Genomic DNA, 19,883 nt, shown 5'->3' on the forward strand with positions numbered 1-19,883 from the left:
ACAGTGTTGCACTAAGGCTGAATGTGTAGGGAAGCTCCCTCTCAGGCACTCGTGGGATGCCCTGAGTAACACTGGCCTCTTCTGACCCTGCAGGCAGACATAAAGCCATAAGAGAATGTGAGGAAATCCCCAGAGCAAAATGACTTTCTCAGTTGTATACAACATGTTCTCACAATTCTCCTAGGTCTGAGGCCCTAAACAATGCACCCATGGGCACTATGGCAATCTCAGACACCTTCCTTGGTACCCCCCAGCCCCCCGTATTTTTTAACAAAGGTTTTTATTTGTATTTGACTTCTGTGTTGTGTTTTTGTGGGGGTTGCCTTTTTTTTTGTTCTGTGTTCTTTGTTTTTAGGTGCTGCATAGATGTTTTGAGCATTTCCAGTTTTTTCTTCTGTGAAATGGGTATTTTGTGGTGCCCATGATAGTTTCTTCAATTTTCAAATGTGCCCCCAGCCGCAAAATGGTTGCAGACCCCTGCCCTAGATCATTTCATGACAAAGGCAGGTCTTAGGCTGAGAAATGGGAGGGATTAGTAGAGGTACAAATAGCATAAACTAGGCATGGGAAACATCTGGCTTGTGGATCAAATTAGGCCCAACAGGGGTCCTAATTTGGCCCATGAGGACATTTTGGCAAATGCCCCTTACCTGACATAAGATGTGACCTGAGATGTGGAGCAAATAAAGACACAGCTGCAAAGGAACACTCAAGAGCTGAAAATGTCCTCCTGATTAGCACTAATGAGCCCCTCTTGCCAAGGAACAATCATCTGATCGGCACCAACAGGGAGCCCTACTGGGATCAGCTGCACAAGTGAGTTCCCCTTTAGAACTACCTAGTGCAGTCAAAGGGGCTCACTGTCAGCACCAGTCAGCTAATGGGCACTGGCAGTGAACCCCTTTAAAGTTGTCCATTTGAAGACATAGCTAGAATTCAAACCACACCTGCAAATATGCAAATGTGCAAAACCAACTTTGCCATTGTGCAGAGGAAAAACAGTCCACTTGCAGGTGCAGTCTGAAAGGGAAAGTGGTAGGGGCCAGGAAAGTTCATATGGCACTAGGGATAGAGAAGGAATCTGCAGAACTTGGATTCCCAAAGTTGACCCACCTGAACTGATCATGATTCCACTTTAAGAGCCACAGTTCTGAGAACCCAGTTACAAGGCCATCTGGTGGTACAAGGATTCCTCTGTTCATTCTTTTTAAAAAAAAGAGTTGTATCAAAGTCCTACTCAGAGTAGACCCACTAAAGTTAATGGACCGACAAGTTTAGATAAATTAATCACAATGGGTTTACTCTGAGTAAGTCTAACACTGAATACAACTCATTATCTTCTTTTAAGTGCCAAGAGGCATTCAGCTGCTCACAGTCTAAAGCAGTTAGCTGCTGTGCACTTAGAAACATTCTCCACGGAGTGACATTCCATCGCTCTCAGAGGAATTTGCATGGGGGAAAGCATGACTACCCCAGAGGGAGAGGCAAACTAATGGGCTGTGCCCAGACAGGTAAGGAGAAGGTTACTCAAGGAGCGTTACCCAACCTCCTTGAAGGTTATTCAAGGAGAGGTGCTCACTGAGAGCACCTTCCCGAAGGCATCCCCAAAACCTGGAACTAGACCCAATAACACCTCTGCTGCGTGAGCAGTCACAGGATATACAGCTGCCTAGCATCACAGTGAATGGTGAATAGTGAGACTGGGACACAGCCAATCACCTTAATGAGGGACTTTTTGTTGAGGCAGCAATTAGCAGATACTGTTAAGCAGCAAGGGAGGTTCTTACCCTGAGGTACATAGCGAAGATTCAGTACAACTGGCAGGACAAAGCGGATGACCCCATCAGGCTCTGCAGCCAATGTCTGGACATAGCACAGCTTCAGCATGGCCTCACCATCTGGTGGAAGGTTACCCAGCATGCATCTGAAAATGTCCCTGGCTTTTGGGTCCCTGTGAAACAGAACAATTTCTTCGACCAAGGACAACTGGTTTTCATATAATGCTCGTGCCTGAGGAGGTTAAAAGAAAGAGAAAGAAAAAGAACAAGGTGTGAAGAAAGCAAGAAGAAATAGATTGATGGTCACAAAGAAGGCCAGGAAGTTGTCCAGAGAGGGCTGGTCCTATCCCCTACTAGGGATGCAGAACAAATTTGATTCAGCTTGATTTAAACCCAAATCTATCAAATTTGTACTTTCTGAAACAATGAGAACTACAACACAGCCATCCTTTGAAATTTGCACCTCTCTGAATGTTGATGATCAGGGAACCAGAAACAAAGCCCTATGAGGAGAGACTGAAAGAACTGGCCATATTTAGCCTTGAGAATAGAAGACTGAGGGGCGATATGATAGCATTCTTCAAGTACTTGAAAGGTTGCCACACAGAGGAGGGCCAGGATCTCTTCTCGATTGTCCCAGAGTGCAAGACATGGATAATGGACTCAAGTTAGAGGAAGCCAGATTTTGACTGAATATCAGGAAAAACTTCCTAACTGTTAGAGTGGCCCAACAATGAAACCAATAACCTAGGGAGGTGGTGGGCTCTTCAACACTGGAGGCATTCAAGAGGCAGCTGGACAGCCACCTATCAGGTATGCTTTAGGTTGGATCCCTTCATTGAGCAGGGGGTTGGACTCATAACAACATAAGAAGAGCCTGCTGGATCAGGCCAGTGGCCAACCAGGTGCCTGGGGGAAGCCCGCAAGCAGGACCTGAGCGCAAGAACACTCTCCCCTCCTGAGGCTTCCGGCAACTGGTTTTCAGAAGCATACTGCCTCAGACTAGGGTGGCAGAGCACAGCCATCATGGCTAGTAGCTCCATGGCCTAACAGGCCCCTTCCCACTCTACTATTTTATGATTCTATGATAACGCTGAGGTAGAAAAGAGTGGACCGTGCCATTTTAAACTGCAGACAGGGAAAGGGAAGACACTATTTATTTAAGTTTCCTTCCCCATAAAAACCACCATGCAAGTAAAAACTAGCACCACAAGAAGAAATATTCTAGCTCAGTCTCTTCCCTGTTATGCTAGTTTTCTACCAGCAAGGTGCTTTTAATGTAGAAAAGCACTCATAAAAGTGATTCCAATCCCAAGTGGTGTAGTCTACTCTACCATCTCAGGACTCTTGCATCTCAATCCCACCTAGGGTGGTCATGTGTCCTACTTTACAGAGGACACCCCTCCATTTGAAGGACTGTCCAGTCTAAGTCTGGTTTGATAAATTAGCATTAGAAGGGAGATCAGGGACCTTGGAGTTACCTATCATCACCTACTTAGCATTTGGTCACAGTCTTCCACACTATGGTATTTCTATTTAAATTGTAGCGATGTCTAAACTTTCATCTATACATACATATTAACATATGCAATTTTTAGGTAAATTTGTGTATTTATTTTGGTGGTAGCTAAATGGCCAACCCGTTTCCATCTCACTCTGCTGTACGTGTAGGGTAGGAATGTTGGAATCCACTAAAAATGAACTATCAGGCAGATTTCTTTCCATCCACCCATTTAACCCCCATCGCGGCACGGACAAATGTTTCAAATGCATACTATGAATGCTTCTCACCATAGTTCTCTACAATGAAAATTTGTGGAGGGGTTTGCATGCTGTACTCTCTGTGTTATTTATATATTCATTGACAGTGAATTCCCCTGTCCTTTTGAATTGTTGTTTGTGTACTAAGTTGTTCTTTGCTGCTACAGAAAACAAAGCATCTGGAAAACTGCACACCATACCTTTAAAGCACATTATTTCCCCCAAACCATACTGAGAACTACAGTTAGATAAGGGTGCTGGGAATTGTAGCTCTTTGAGCAGTAAACTACAGTTCCCAGGATTCTTGGGCGGGGGGAGAATATGCTTTAAAGGTATGGTCTGTACACAACCTTTGTTATTGGATGATCTATAAGTGTAGTAAACAAATAAAAAGTAAAAAAAATTTAAAAAATGGGTTGTGTTCAATGCTAGACCTACTCAGAGTAGACCTATTCAAGTTAATTAATATGGCTAACTTAGGTTCATTAATTTCAGTGGGTCTATTCTGGGTAGAACTTAGTTAAACAGAACCCCTGGATTAGAATGGGTGGGGGGCAGGCTCTGGTCTAGTTAACAAGAGCAAGTCAAGCTTGACCTTCAGCATCCCCAGCACCTCCATCCCTGCCCCCACCTTGCGCCCTCATACCTGGTTCTTCTCCATGATCTGGGCCTCAATTCGTGTCTCACCCAACAAGCCCTCAAAGGCATAGACAGTGGCATCAGCATCCAGGGGAAAGACAAATTCAACCTCCACAGGGATCTTCTCTTCGTTCTTGTAATGAAGCTCAGATACAACATCGGCCACAAAGCCATTGACCACCACAGCGATGGAGATGCTTTGCAAGGGTACACGGTGGGGTCCTTCTGGAAAGAAGGCAGAATATAAATTTCATAATAAATAAATAAACAGTGAAAACATGTGCAGAACAGCACAAGACTGTTTAACACATCACCTGGTATTTATTAGTAAAAAAGCTCACCAAGAGCCAAGCAATGCATGGAGAGAAGAACCATACTCAGAACTCCCATGTCTTAATATCCTTCAAAGCAAATGTGACCACAGAAGCAGTGCTAGGGAGGGGATATTTAATTCCTCTCTCCCTCTCCCACACATTTATTATTATTATTATATAAATTTCACCTTCCATACACATCTGAAGGCAATGTACAAAACACAATAAAAACAGCTGAAAAGCAGTTTGAAACTCAGAAAATTAGCAAATTAATTTAAAAATCAATACAGAATAGACACCCATGGCAGAAACCTACTACCTACCTGGGAAAGCTTGTCAGGAAAAAAAATGTCTTCAATTGCTTCTGAGTACAGACAGTGGGCACCTGCCCTCTCAACAAGAATGCTGTTCCACAGAATAGGGCAGCCACACTGAAAGCCCTGCTCCAAGTTACTGTGGAGCAGGCTTCTGATATCTTTGGAACTTGTGGGAGCGGTTCTCCCACAGACCACAGTGACCTACTGGGTATATAAGGGATAAGGCAGTCTCTCGAGTAATCTGTATAGCCGCTTTATATGTTACTACCAACACCTTGAATTTGGCCCAGTAGCAGATTGGCAGCCAGCACAAATCCCACAAGCAAGGTGTTACATGCTGGTGGTAATTCACTCCCACAAGCAACCTAGCTACTATGTTCTGCACCAGCTGCAGCCTCTGGTTCAACCTCAAGGATAGTCCCACATAGAGTACATTGAAGTAATCCAACCTTGAGTTTACCAATGCATGGACAACAATGGTTAAGTTACCCAGTCTCGAACTTTTTCTTGAACTTATCCTGGCCCACAAGGTTGTCATTAGGCCTGGTCTACATATGCTTAGATATTTTCTTTAAGTGCTGAGAGATCTGATCATGGTTCTCCCACATTGTGTGTTCTCTGGCCCTAAGGAGACCAAAGGTTCACAGAAGGGAAATGCACTCCAAGTATCTGGCTCCACATCACATCTGGCCAAAAACATGGAAGGACAATCATTAATAAGCTTTTGGGAAATGTTCACACATTGACTTAGAAATCATGATAGCTGGAAAATGGATTAATTTGAGCTGTTTCTCATTTCCTTCATGATTGGTTGGTTGGTTTGTTAGATACCACATAATCATAAAGTGGTGTACTCATCTAGCTCAGTATTGTCTGGCAGGCTCTCTAGGGTTTTCAATAGGAAATATTTCCCAGTCCTACCTGGAGATACTGGGGGATGTGGCAATTCAAGCTCCGTTCCATGTTTAGCCATTGATCTATCTGGATGGATTTAGACAGAAATCCACCTTGAGTCTGCCTTATGTCACTAAACATACTGATAAACATAGGAGGGGAAATCATAATGCATTTGTATGTGTGAAAAGTTTGGTGATTTACCCCAGCAGCAAATCCTACAGTGTTTATTTGTTTATTTCAGATATATTAAATCCTGCAGTGCAAGTATGTGCAACATCTCAAAGTAGTTTATACTAATAGTAAACATGGCTACCCTCTGGGTCTGCATTGTTTCCTACATTGCAACTACCCTTGAATATTCATTCATATGCCACACAGACACACAAAGATAATTGTAATTATTGTTATTTATAAACTGCTAACTTGCCAAAATAGCTTCTAAAGGGTTTACAAGTCCAAAACTAATTAAAATTAAATATATCCACACATAATTAAAATATACAATAAAACAATTTCATCAAAACATTCAAATAAAGATCCATTATTAAAATAAGCCTAGTTAAAACAGCACAACAATTCAACAGTTAAAACAGCAATTAAAACAATTAGCAGGAGGAGCTTCAAAGACAGGAGATCAGGGGAAAGCTTGTCTTAGGTGCATCTCCAAAAGCTGGCAGGATACCAACACCAACAGGGCTTCTCATATTTCAGAAGGGAGAGCATGCCATGACACTGGTATCATCAGTTAAAAAGCCTGCCACTGTGTTATCACAAGCCGATAATCACTACCCCTGCACACAGTTGTTCATGCATGTGCAAACATACACACACACACACACAACAAACAGAACACTCCTTCCCCAACCTACGTTTTTCAGAAAGTGCAAAGTTAATTCTTCTGCTCGGCATTTTTGGATACGTAAAACTTAATCTCTGTGTGTCTTCATCCATCTTTGTTTTGGGAAGAGGTTTGCCTGTGAAAAGTAAAATTAAGCAGAGTGTGCTTTCCAAGATGAATTGACTTCACATGGCTGAGCGACTTAAGTGGGGGCATCTCTTCATACAGACATGACTGGAAGGGGGGTTCTACAAAAATAGAAACACCCCCTTGGAATTTCTTTGAATGTTTGTATTTAAAGCAAAATGGAGGACAAATGGAAGGTGCATTATGGATGGACAAAAACTGGTTGCAAACTGGGGGGGGGGGACACACCCAAAGCAAGAAATTATTTGAACTACAGTATCTTGGCCATTTCTCAATGGATCTGTCTAAGCATTCAGCTTATTTATTTTATTTTATTTAACAAAATGTGTATACCACTTAACAACAACAGCTAAGTGGTTTACAAAAAGAATTAAAATATACATTAAAACTATCAATAAGAGGCAAAGTTTGAATCAAGTTAAAAATTCAAAATAAAATTGAAATCACTGTTACGCTAAAATACAGAATTAAAAACACATGCCAACCTTCGCATGACTGGGCAGACTTGCCTAAACAAAAAAGTTTTGGCAGGGGCTGAAAGTAGTACAGTGAAGATACTCCATGTCAAAGAGCAGACAATTTGGATAAAGTGCCTTGTTGTGGATATTAACATTTAGAATCTTCCCCACACCTGAAGTGTAAAAGGCACTGTTTTACATTAGAGGCTATACATTTATTCTGACAGTAGCATTTCATGCATTCAAACGAGTACATAAAAGTTTGGGAGAACAGGTGCATTTGCACCAGGGATGCCCACTTCACCTCCAACCTTCCTGTGCAGAGCTTCCAAACATATTCAACTGAATGTACTTAGCATCATCATCATTATTCTGTACTGAACTTAAAAATTGCTTTTTACACAAAAGACCTCCAAGCAACTTACAACATATTTAAAAGCATAAATAAATAAAAATACATGATCATATTTGCACAAAAACACATGCATTCCATTCCATTAAAAATACACAAAGCAACACCCAATAACAGCAAGCCTTCCGATGACTGGGAACCCTGTGTTATCAGCCAAACACACTGACAAGCCACCTTTAGACCTTCTTGCTCCACACAGGAAGGTCAGGGTAGACAGTCATGTGCAGGGATGTCAGGGGAGGGGGTGAAAGCTGCATGTGCCTGTCCTCTCCCTCTCCTCAGGTCAGATCCTCAGTGCATTCTTTTGAATGCCTGAATAGAGCTATATACTTTTGTACATCAGGAAGTGAAGTGGTCCTGCACAAATCAGGAGTCTTTAGGGCAGAGGGGGTGCAGTTGGAGAAGACTGTGAGCCCCAGCCTCCACAGCTCAAGGAATTCTTACAAAAAATCCCAGAATTTCTGGGACATTGGGGGGGTATTATTCTGAGTTTTTTTCCTGGATATTTTTTTTCTCTTAATAATATTATTTGTTATTTAGTTTACTTTTTGTAAACTGTATTGCTTTCGTTGATGTAATTTTATACTTGTGTTTATTTTTCTTTGTAAGCCGCCTTGAGGGCCTTTGGCCAAAAGGCAGGGTATAAATAAATTTATTATAATAATAATAATAACAATAATAATGATGATGATGATGATAGTTTCTGCTGTAAGTCCTGTAGAAAGGTGTGGTGTGATGGGTTGGGGGCTGCATTTCTCCAGAGAGAGAGCTCAGCACAATGAGGAGAGCGGGGCAGTGGAAGATGAGGTGCTTCAGATTGTGAAGAAGATTGAAATGTGTTTAGTGAGGCTTGATGGGCTCAAAATGCAAAGGGACTCCAGATGCAATGAAGGGAAATGGTTATACTCACAGCAAGGTAAAGGATCTAGTCACCTGTGGTTCCAAGGCTCTCCTTGCAATGACTCCAGGGAAGTTGTTAGACGTCACAGTGCCTCCTTTTTTCAATCTCTATGACACCGTTAGCATTAGCACTGCAGTCATTCTGGTTATGCCCACCCCCTGTCTGCCAAACGCACCAGTATGTTTCAGTCACACCGTCTGCTTTCCAGAGTAATTATTGCGGCAACATAGGTAGTGACAGCGGAGAGGAATTTTCCAATGTCATTTGGAAAATGACTGCCCACCCCCACCCAGCAAAGCAGTAGCTCATTGCAAACACTAACATCCACAAAGCTACTGACTCATCCTGCAGAGAAAGGTTCAGATGGGCAGAGAAAGGAAGAAATCTAGCAGAAGGTTTATTCTAGCTACATTAGCATTTGAAAAGGATAGGAAGTACAGCTCTAGGTCTGCTTTAAAGGCTATTGAGGCACAGAGATGCTTTTTAAGGGGGAAGAATCAAGTGACATTTCATCAGGAGCATGTCTTTCTGTTTTAAGTTAGCTATATCCTTTTGCAAGAGCCAGTGTGGTGTAGTGGTTAAGGTGTTGGACTATGACTTGGGAGACCAGGGTTTGAATCCCCACACAGCCATGAAGCTCACTGGGTGACCTTGGGCCAGTCACTGCCTTGGCAATGGTAAACCACCTCTGAATACTGCTTACCATGAAAACCCTATTCGTAGGATTGCCGTAAGTTGGAATCGACTTGAAGGCAATCCTTTTCCTTTTCATATCCTTTTGCAAAGCAGGTAGACTTAGTGTTTGCATCAGACTTATTTTTTTCATTCTTTTTTAAAACAAAATGAAATATTCAAAACAATGTTCTGGTGCTCAGGATTATAGCTCACTTTCTGAATTATACAGGCCCAGACAGGAGTTTATTTTGGAATCTTCTGCTGATGCAGAAGCACCCACACAGCATTATCAGTATCAGAATGCGAGCCTGCACTTTCCATTTAATGTGATTTTCCTCAGCACAAATAATTAAATAAGTAAAAATAAACCATTATGCATCTGCAGTCACTGCTGGTGTGGAAACTCTTTAGTGCATATTTTCAGTGACTAGTTTGTCATGCGTGTGGTGATGGTTTGATGATTGATCTCTATCACCACACCCCTATTTCCATTTGGTCCTCAGCTGAGCACAGGCTACCCATTTTGTTTCTGGTGACCCAAAGGATGCCAGCATGCCTATTTCCACCAATTCACACAAGTTGATGGCACCTCCAAAAATCCACAACTTAGTTCAGAGGTAAAGATCTATTATATTAAAGATATAATAATAATAATAATAATAATAATAATAACAACAACAACAATAAAACAGAGGTCTTGCACAAGACCTATTAAAATCTTTTAAAAAATAAAATGGAAATAGATGTTCCCTCTCTCTCAAAAAAAACATAAGCTTCCATTTTGCACATTGTGAAATATAACTCAAGGCTGGTACTTTTGCTCTTGTGCACTTTGTGTGGAAAAATATTCAAAAGGTATATGTGCAGGTATAGAAATACGTGTGCATGCCTAGAACCGAGGGGGAGGGCAGGGGTATAGTGACTGAGAGGAGAAAGCAGAAAACAGCGTGGAAACATTCCATGAAGTTTCTGCCCATTGGTGTGGACAGGTAACAGCAGGATGCCTGTGAAAAATATGTGGACATTCTTATGCCAAACAAGCCCAGAGAAAGCCAGATCTGAATGTTCTGTTTCTGATTAGGGATGGGGGAGATATTTCAGTTCAAACTCACCTCTTAAACAGTACAAAACCTGAAACACAGCCATCTTTCGAGATTCACACAACTCCAAATTTTGCAGTGCTGTTCTCCAGCGAAGCAATGTGTACAAAATTGCATATGCTAGAATAAAATGTGTATAAAAAGTATATTTTATTGAAAAATAAATTATAGCAATGAAAATTAGATCAGATAAATTCATGGAGGAAAAGGCTATCAGTGGCTACTAGCCATGATGGCTATGCTCTGCCTCCACAGGCGGAGGCTGTATGCTTCCACATACCAGTTGCCAGAAACCACAGGAGGGGAAAGTGCTCTTGCACTCGGGTCCTGCTTGTGGGCTTCCTGTGGGCAACTGGTTGGGCCACTGTGGGAGCAGGATGCTGGACTAGATGGGCCATTGGCCTGATCCAGCAGGCTTTTCTTATGTTCTTAAAATTGCTTTGCAAAAAATGTGTATATTAGGGGAAATTGCAAAAATGTGTACAAAATTTTTCACTAAACTGATGATGAATTTTCATGTGGACTTTTTTTAAAAAAAATTACCAACTGAGATGTAAAGGTGAAGAACTGAATTTAAGGTCAGAAAAATGAGAAACTGAGAGAAACCAAAACTGACAGATTTGCCCATCCCTATTTGTGATGTTTAATCTGGAAGTGCCCACAGCAAAAAAAATCTGTGTGGTAAATTATATTCTCTCTTAAATCTGCTGCCTGATGCAATTGTTTTGTATTGTTTTCTGGTAGGCCTAGTCCTGGAGAAACTTCCTACTGTTAATGTCTCACTTTAAACCAAAACAAACACAACTACATGGGCTGACACCAGTGCAAATGTAGAAAACCTTCTGCCTCCACCTCAAAGCACCTGTTTGCCTTCCCTTTTTTAAATCAAAAAAGTGATAGATTCTGTTGAACAGGGACCCTGCAGAGTCCTTTATAAAGCCATATGTCTTGGCAGGCCATATTTCTTGCTGGCTGAGAAAGTGAGGCCTCAGAAATACAGCCCTGCAGAGGAAAACAGCACCCCAATGTAGTCTTCAGTACCAGATTACAAAACATCAGCGTTTGTAGTGAATATCACAACTACAGATAAAAAATACTCTGCAACAGCTCCACCAGAAAGAAAGAAAGACTCCACAACTTGGCCACTGTGGGAAATAGGATGCTGTTAGCATAGATAGGCCTTTTGTCTGATTCAGCAGGGCTCTTCCCACCTTCTTATTATGCCTTATCAAGCACCTGAAGAAGGCATGCGTTCAAAGCCAACAACAGGATGGAGCAGCACAAGTATAATCGCTATAAGGATGCTTTTCTGTAGTGTTCTATGAATGAACACAATGCAGAACACAATTTCTACACTGAGGCATTTTGGAAGACTGTGAAGATCTAGTATTTTTACATGATGATCTGAATAAACTATATTGTAAACTGCTTTGGACAGACGTTTGCCCAGAAAAGCAGCCTATTTTTAAAAAAATAAAAATAAATAAAATAACACACATGTACATTGGTTGCATAGATGGGAGTGAAAAGCTGCACAGTGATGGAAACAACTAAAACACTTGGAGTGCCTGAAAAGGGCTTTTTTGAACTGGCACTATCTTAGCTATGGATTCCCATGTCCAGTCATCACATACACACGTCACAATCCTGCAGTCTGCATTCATTCATTTATCAAATGACCTCCCTCTGATTCTATACTTGTAAGCACTTAGAATCCATGCCACTTAAGAATATATTCTAAAATTGGGTTTTTTTAAAAAAAATCCTTGCTTTTTATTCACTTCATATAGACCAGCATTATTTGTAGCATAAAACAGGGTTAAAAGTGTGTTAAAATTACTCTGTGGTAAATTCCAGTGGAGTAACAATCTCAGTTCTGTTGTTGTAAAACCAAGGAGTCTTGTGTTGTCTTGAAGAGTAACAAATGTGTGGCAATTAAAATGATTATTTTACCCCAAAAAAAGTTTTTCAAACATTACCAGTATCCATCTAAAAGGACAAACTGATGAAATGGCAAAAGGTGTTTAATGATTTTATACATTTGGGGGAAAGGCCAAGATGGTAATAAAAATGATGTTACACAAATCTACAAAGAAAGGTGGCTCAGAGTGCAATCCAACTTTCATTTACCCTGGGCTGAGGGGAGTTGGATGCAGTGGATCGCCAGCTGAGCCGGCTGAGTCCTGGCTTAGCTAGGCTATACCAGCATTGTCCCTCAGCCTGGTACAGCTGGGCCAGCCCAACTGAGCTGGGACCTAGCCAGCTAAACTGAGACTGGTGCAAGTGGAGCCAGCGTAAGCTGGCATAAGACCCAAAAAGGGGGTATGGTGGTGTAGGGGCCAAGGTGAGGGACCTAGGACACATCCAACTCATATTTGGAGTACTCCTACAGGTCCCAATTCAGGCAAAACTTACCCTGGTAAAAAGGTCAGCCTAAGAAAATAAACACAAGAGAAGGCAATGGAGAGGGCTTACTCTCCAGTAGGGGTATTTGGGAGAGCAAGCTTTTACTTTCTGGTCCCTGCACACAGCTCCCAGCTGTGCAGGCATTCAGCCAACCCAAAGGCTCCTGAATAGCAACTGCATGCGGCAGAACTTTATGCTGGCTTCTCTTGCTCCAGCACAACTTACGCCAGCTTCCCCTGACTTGGATTGCTCTGCCCGGCATTCCTAATTTGCAATTTTATCATGATGCTGCACAGGTTAAAAATATTGTTGCGCACCATCCCAGTCTCCGAGCAGTGTGAGACTTCCAGAGGTTCCAGCACTTGCAGCATTTCCTTGGAATGATGAGTACCACAGTCTTTAGGATATATGGTTTTGTTTACATATATACACAACCTGAGCATAAGATGGAGCACAACATTAATAGTGCAACAGATCTTGCTTCCCTATAAGGCTTCCAGGGAGGCACCCCACAGCCATGGCTTGTGATTCAGTACAGAGAACAGCCTCTCTGTGTCCCTTCCAGCTCAGACTAAAAATGAAATGGAAATGGACTGCCTTCAAGTCGATTCCAGCTTATGGTGACCCTATGAAGAGGGTTTTCATGGTAAGAGGTATTCAGAGGGGGTTTACCATTGCCTTCCTCTGAGGCTGAGAGGTGGTGACTGGCCCAAGGTCACCCATTGAGCTTCACAGCTATGTGGGGATTCAAACCCTGGTCTCCCAAGTTGTAGTCCAACACTCTAACCACTATGCCATACTGGCTCTCTGCTCAGACTAAAAACACCCCTAAAACACACAGGCTACCTCTCTTAACAAAAAAGTCATCTGAATGACATGGATCTGTAGTGTCGGTGGGGATGAAGTGGTCAGAGAATGTATCAATAACATAATATGAATGTCACTCATTGCCAGCACATTGCTAGGCCCAGCTGAGGTGCTGGTTTCAAAATATAAAGACCTGAATGAGAGATAGCCAATGTAGTGTCCTCCAGATGCTATTGAACCCCATCTCCCATCAGCCCCAGTCAGTGGGTTAAGAAATAAGGCTAAGTGATACAAGGGGGAGGTGTAACACCACATCTACCCCACACACATTCATGGCTTCTCTCCAAGCATCTTGAAAATAGTAGGCAGGTTAAGAGTGCTAGAAATTCTCTCCCCCTCACAGAACTATGGTCCAGAGGGTTCCCTGCAAAGAGAGGGAGTTATGTTAAACCAATGTAAGCTGCAATGCAGATATGCCCTCAAAGCTGTGAGGTTTTTCCTTCCTACCCACCCATTTTAAGTACTCTTTTAATGTGGACAAATATTTAATACGGACAAATATTGGCCATAAATGCCCACACGCTGTATAAAATGCTGTTTATGAAAAGGCTTGTTGAAGTGTATAAGGGGAGGTACCCGTGCACACTCTGAGCTAACCCAGTGATTGCGATCTTGCCTGAAGGAAAATGAAGGCTGGTGCAGAAAATACCATCTTTGTTTCCTTTGGTGGGCCAGTTTGAGAAGGGAGTTATGCATGTCTGGTCAGAGTCTTGCCCTACTTTTTAAGCCTAGCTTTCACTATGGTGGTAAAATTATGTCTAGACCAGCATTCCCAAGCCTGATGCCCTCTAGATGCTTTGGAACTTCCATAAGCCCCAGCCAGCATGGTCAATGATAGGGATTATGGGAGTTGTAATTCAAAACATCTGGAAGGCACCAGGTTAGGAAAGGCTGGTCTAGAAATAGTACTTTACACAATGACCCACGAAGCTGAATGTTCCTCCTTACAAGAAAACAAAACTAGATTTTCTGGAGTAAGGCTGTCCCTCTTCCTCTCATCTATTTCTCTGTGTTGCTGTTGTTTTAAAGAGGGAACAATCAAATGAAACTCCACTTACATTCTGAGCAGCACAGTAGACACACATTTGCCACCTCAGGGGAAACTAGAACTTAATGTGGCCTGCTGTCATGTTCTCTTACAGAAAATGAATTTTTTTCTTCATCCTTCTTGTTTCAAACTAGGGAGCCAAGCACAACCTCCCAGTGGGCCAGATTGATTGATTTAATTAATTAATTGTGTTACAGTTATATACTTCCCTTTATTAAAGAGGCCACCAGTTGCATCCCCTACACTGTTTAGATGACCTTCTTAATGCCTTCACTAATGTGCATCAGCCTACCACTTGTTTCTGGCCCCATCTGCACTATACTTTTAAAGCAGTTAACATACCATTTTAAGCTGTCATGGCTTTCCCTGAAGAATTCTGGGAACTGTAGTTTGTAAAGGGTGCTGACAGTTGTTAGGAGATCCCTATTCCCCTCACAGAGCTACAATTCCCAGTGTTCCCTGGGAAAAGGGTTTGACTATTAAACCACTCTGGGAACTGTAGCTCTGTGAGGGGGATAACACTGTTCTAACCCTCTGTTCTTTAAAACCCTTAATATAGCCTTTAAACATAAGCCTTCTTCAGGCATTACTTTAAAGCGTTCATTATCACATAAGGGAGGGGGCAGAAAAAATGAGCGCACTAGCTCTGTCCCATCCTCGTTCCCCTCCATTGCTATTTCTGCCACATTCCAACTCATGGAATGCAATGACAGCCTGAAGCAGGGAGCCTATTGTGTCCATAGAGACACCCAATGCGTTTTAGAACCCGGCATGGTTGTGTTTCCAAAATGTGTGGGGAAAACATTCCTGCTTCAGACTGTCGCCTTCCATGAGCTGAAAAGTGACAGAAACACCATCAAAGGAGACCAGAGTTTTGTCCCAACAGCCTGCTTCATGTGTTAGTTGGCACTTTAAAGTCATGCCTGGTTACAGAAGCTGGCACGTAGAAAACTTGGTAAGAAGCAGATGCCATGGAAAACAGGATAGGGTGGCCTCCATGTGTGGCTGTATCGTATTTGCCGGCCATGATATAATTGTTTCTCTCACACAAAGATACTCATAATGGTCAGGTGGAAAAAGGGACAAGCAAAATGTTAGCTGGAGTGGGGAGGATTAGATGGGGGAGAGGCACTGATGTGTGAAATTGCCCTTGTTTATTCGAGTCACAGAACTCAGCTTCCTTTTAACACATGGTTTGGATCTACAGAGCACAAAGTATCCATTGCCTTCACTGTGTGAGTGGCCTAGCAGAAAAGAAAATGACCCAAAAGATTAAATGGCCCAAGCTGGTAGCCTTGGATGAAACTTTCTAATCTGTATTGAGAAATAGCTTGAAACTCTGGCGTAACTTAGTGAGCGGCATTGACTGTAACCTGTGTTTACCTGAATGCCGTTCTTGCCATTTAGCATCAAGTCCCAAAGGGGTATCTCCCAAAAGCAGAAGCTAAGCCAAAACCCTGCAATTAGGTGTAATTGTTGAGGCAGATCCAGTGACGAGCTCAATTAGAGGCTGTTGTCAGGCATGCAAACTAAGTTTGGAATGAACTTTGCCAAGTAGTTGATTATTAGGTACTGCAACTCTCCAGTCCCTTAGACACAGATGCTGCCTCTCAGCCATTTCCATTTAATAATATCAACAAGCAAATGACACAGCTGGTGTCAGACACAGAAGTGTTCAAGGCAGCGTTGTTCTACACAGGAAAAAAAAGTTTCAAACTTTTCTCAGCTCTGGGTACTTTCTTTAGCTATACTTTTTACTCAGAACTCCACACAAAAATACTCCAAGACATGAGCCTACTGCTATTGTAAATGTGGAAAACAGGCTGAAGAAAAGCCTTTGTAATGTGAGTGAGCATTCAGGCCTAGTCAGCTATAAATCAATTGAAGAAGGAACTGCTTTAACTCTCACCTGCCGGGGGGGGGGGAAGCCCTCAGTTTCCACTTGAGAGCTGATATAGTGTGAACTGGGAAAGTTCCTAGTTGAAATCTCACGCCAGTTAGGGGCTAAGGCTGCATGCATGCCATACATTTCAAAGCACATTGACCCCACAAAAAATCCTGGGAACTGTAGTTGACTCTCAACAAGCTACAAATCTCAGCACCCTTAATAAACTACAGTTCCCAGGATCCTTATGGGGGGTACTTTAAATGCATGATATGTATAAAGCCTTAGTAAATTGTGGCATGCCTTTAATCTTTGGATACACAACTCAAACGTTTACATGGGCCAGGATTGACCTTGACTGGAATTCAGAGGGCTGCACTGTGAAACAGTGCTGGGTGTGTGTGTGGAAGCAGTAGCGTCTTCATAGAGGTGATGATATAGTTGTCAGGATGGGGATGAGGCAGGGTGAGGTGTCAGGGAGGTCAGTGGAGGTCCAGATTGGAGGCCATGGCTCTGCAGCTGTACATGCTCCTGCATTGTTGTTGCCATCAACCCGAAGCTCCCCGGACATCTCTCTGCCCCATTCATGTGTGTCTTGATGAGTGTAGCACTGCCACCACCAAGAAGCCACTACTGCCTCCCTCCCCCCATGAGCCACTACTGCTGTGAAAGCTAGGACAGATTCTGCATCACAATTACATTAGGGCTGCAATCCTATACACACTTACCTAGGAGAAAGGCCTATTGAACTATATCTAGGATTGTGCCATAGGATGAACTATAATATTCCCCACCCCTACTCCTACTAAATGCAACATCACAGCTGACTGAATAAAGCTGGTCATGGTCACAGTTTTAAAATATTATATATTTCCTATGGAATTGTATGCAACTGTGAAGCAATCCTATCTTTTCATTTTCTCTCTCTCTCTCAAATGCTCTGTCTTTCTCAGCTAGGCATGGGGGAGAAATTCAGCTCAGTTCACAGTTAAAGCCAAATCTTATCAACTCCAAACATTCCAAAACAATATGAGAATGAAAGTACATCCATCCTTCAAAATTTGCATGTATCCAAATTTTGTGACACAATTCTCCAACCCAAGCGTGTGTACAAAAATGTATGTATAAGGGGAAAACGTGCATAAAGATCAATACATTAGTGAAAAGCACATACATAAATGCATTATATTAGGAGAAATTGTTTTCAAAAATGTGTAGATTAGTAAAAGCTCCGTACAAAAATGTGTTTATTAGCAGAAAGTCACACTAAATTGCTGAAGAATTTTCATGAGTTTTTTAGTTAAAAAAAACACAAATTGCTGCAGAAATAACTGAAGTTAAGATTGGAAAAATGAGAAACAGAGAGAACTGAAACTGATAGGTTTTTCCATCCCTACTCTAAGCCTACCCTACCTTGCAGGGTTGTTGCCATATTCAATTATGTTGTACACTGCAATTCCATCCTCCCAGCCTCAAACCTCCCTCCCCACCTGCACTACAATGATAATTTTGTTTTACCATGTAAAGTTTTATATTAATCATATCTACAGTCCACCTATTTCCACCTATCTATTTTTTGTATTTATCATAGTTGTACTACACCGTCCTTCATCTATGGAGCTCAGTACTTAAGAGTTATCTCATTTTATACTTTTATAAACCTCTGTGAGAGGGTTAGGGTTGCCAGGTTCCTGGCGTGAGACTGATCCTGTATCTTTAGGAGAAGAGAAAGTCAGCCAAGTGCAGGTGTTCTTGCAACTCTGTAACGGGAAAAACCACAAGGTGGAATTCTCCCTTCTCCCTGCACAACTTTTAAAGATACAGAAGACCTCTTGGTTGCCCAGCCCAGCCTCCAAGAGGTCTTCTGTATCTTTAAAAGTTATGCAGGGGAAAGGGAGAATTCCACCTTGTGGTTTTTCCCATTAGTGTTGCAAGAACACCTGCACTTGGCTGACTTTCTCTTCTCCTAAAGATACAGGATCAGTCTCAGACCCTGAACCTTGCAACCCACACTGCATAAATGTGCAGTCACATCCCATTCATGATATACTGTGACCTACTGGCAGGGCCGGTTCTAAAGGGCGGCCAGGTGGGGCACTGGCCCGAGGGCCCCTGAAGCTACAGGGTAACAGGGGGCCCTCAGCGGCCCCTCTGCTCCCTTCCACGATTCATGGCGATCCACCCACACCTCCTACTTACCTGTCTCCTGCCTTTTAGTATTGCCCTTAATGAAGATGGCGGCCGCACTTTCCCTAAAGTACTGAAGCCCCTGCCGCCATCTTAGTTGATGGCAGAGATGCATGCGCGTAGCACGCACGCGTGCCATTGACAAAAATGGCGGCAGAAGTTTCATCCCCTTAGGGAAACCGTGGCCGGCATCTTGGTTAATGGCAATAGTAAAAGACAGGAGACAGGTAGGTGGGGGGTGTGGGGGCACGCACATGAACACGAGCACACACACACACCAGGGCCCAGGGCAAGCTGATGCCCAAGGACTCCGGCATGCCTGGAGCCGGCCCTGCTTACTGGGACAGGGCATATGTTTGACAAGAACAGCCTTTATGAAGGAGTGGCCATGCTGGAGTTTTTTAGTTCGAGGTGGGACTCCTGAGATAATAAGCCCGATAAGGAAAATTTTGGTAAGCCTAGGAGATAAGCAGACACCAAGAGAAAAGGCTGCTACCTGAGAGTAAGCTTCTCCTGAGAGCCTGGTGAGTTAGGGACTATTTAGACTAAGGTAAATGGATTACATTTAACCAGATTTAATTTGTTTTTGCTCAAAAGAATATTCTGGGTTTCTTAAATTTTGGAGCATTGCATTTCTTTTTCTATAACTTTTGTTTGGCTTAAACTCCACATTTTTTTTCTGCCTTGGTAAACTCTTCGTTTGTTCATAAGCCTGGTGTGGTGTCTCTTTATTTTCACCACCCAGGCCTGAAGCTATTATACTGCACTACGTCAAGAGGCTTTGGGGAGCCTTTGGGAAGGTTTTTTATTATTGTTTCTATTAATAGGTGGATTAATAACAGACAGCCTTATAAACAAATCACCCCTCTTATTTGGGGGCAGTAAGCTATAAAAGGGGGGAAGGGGGCAAAGCCAAGGCGTACACTCTGTTGTGGCTGGAGCTCCCTTCTCCAGGCAGCCAGGGACTCAGAGTGGCTGGGGTTACTATCACATTCCCTCACCAGCACAAGAGTGGCTGTTGGCCAGGCAATAAGTTGCTGCAAGGTTAGTGTTGTTCACAGACAGACAGAGCTTCAAGAATTTTTGTTTTAAATGTGTATTATTAGCAATATTTAGACCCCACCTTTCTATAAAATATATAAAGCAAGCTACAAGTGGCTTACAATCCAGATAAAAATATGCAATGTATAATCAAAAAGGCAGCAGAAACATTAAAATCTGTTCAGAATGCAACTCCATCTAAGCTCACTGAA

General features: G+C 42.5%; 1 protein-coding gene across 1 annotated transcript in view; it reads right to left on the reverse strand.

The window, feature by feature from the left end:
* Positions 1–10,283, reverse strand: part of LOC133367663 (von Willebrand factor A domain-containing protein 5A-like) — a 30,189-nt gene extending 19,906 nt beyond the window's left edge. Inside the window, exons 1-4 of the mRNA XM_061591758.1 lie at positions 10,250–10,283; positions 4,186–4,403; positions 1,788–2,010; positions 651–667 (exon numbers count right to left, since the gene is read on the reverse strand). Coding sequence (XP_061447742.1) covers positions 651–667; positions 1,788–2,010; positions 4,186–4,403; positions 10,250–10,283 — 492 coding nt within the window. The remainder of the gene's footprint in view (positions 1–650; positions 668–1,787; positions 2,011–4,185; positions 4,404–10,249) is intronic.
* Between the last annotated feature and the right edge of the window lie 9,600 nt (positions 10,284–19,883).

The sequence above is a fragment of the Rhineura floridana genome, chromosome 11, assembly GCF_030035675.1.
Source record: "Rhineura floridana isolate rRhiFlo1 chromosome 11, rRhiFlo1.hap2, whole genome shotgun sequence".
In the NCBI taxonomy this organism is placed as follows: domain Eukaryota; kingdom Metazoa; phylum Chordata; class Lepidosauria; order Squamata; family Rhineuridae; genus Rhineura; species Rhineura floridana.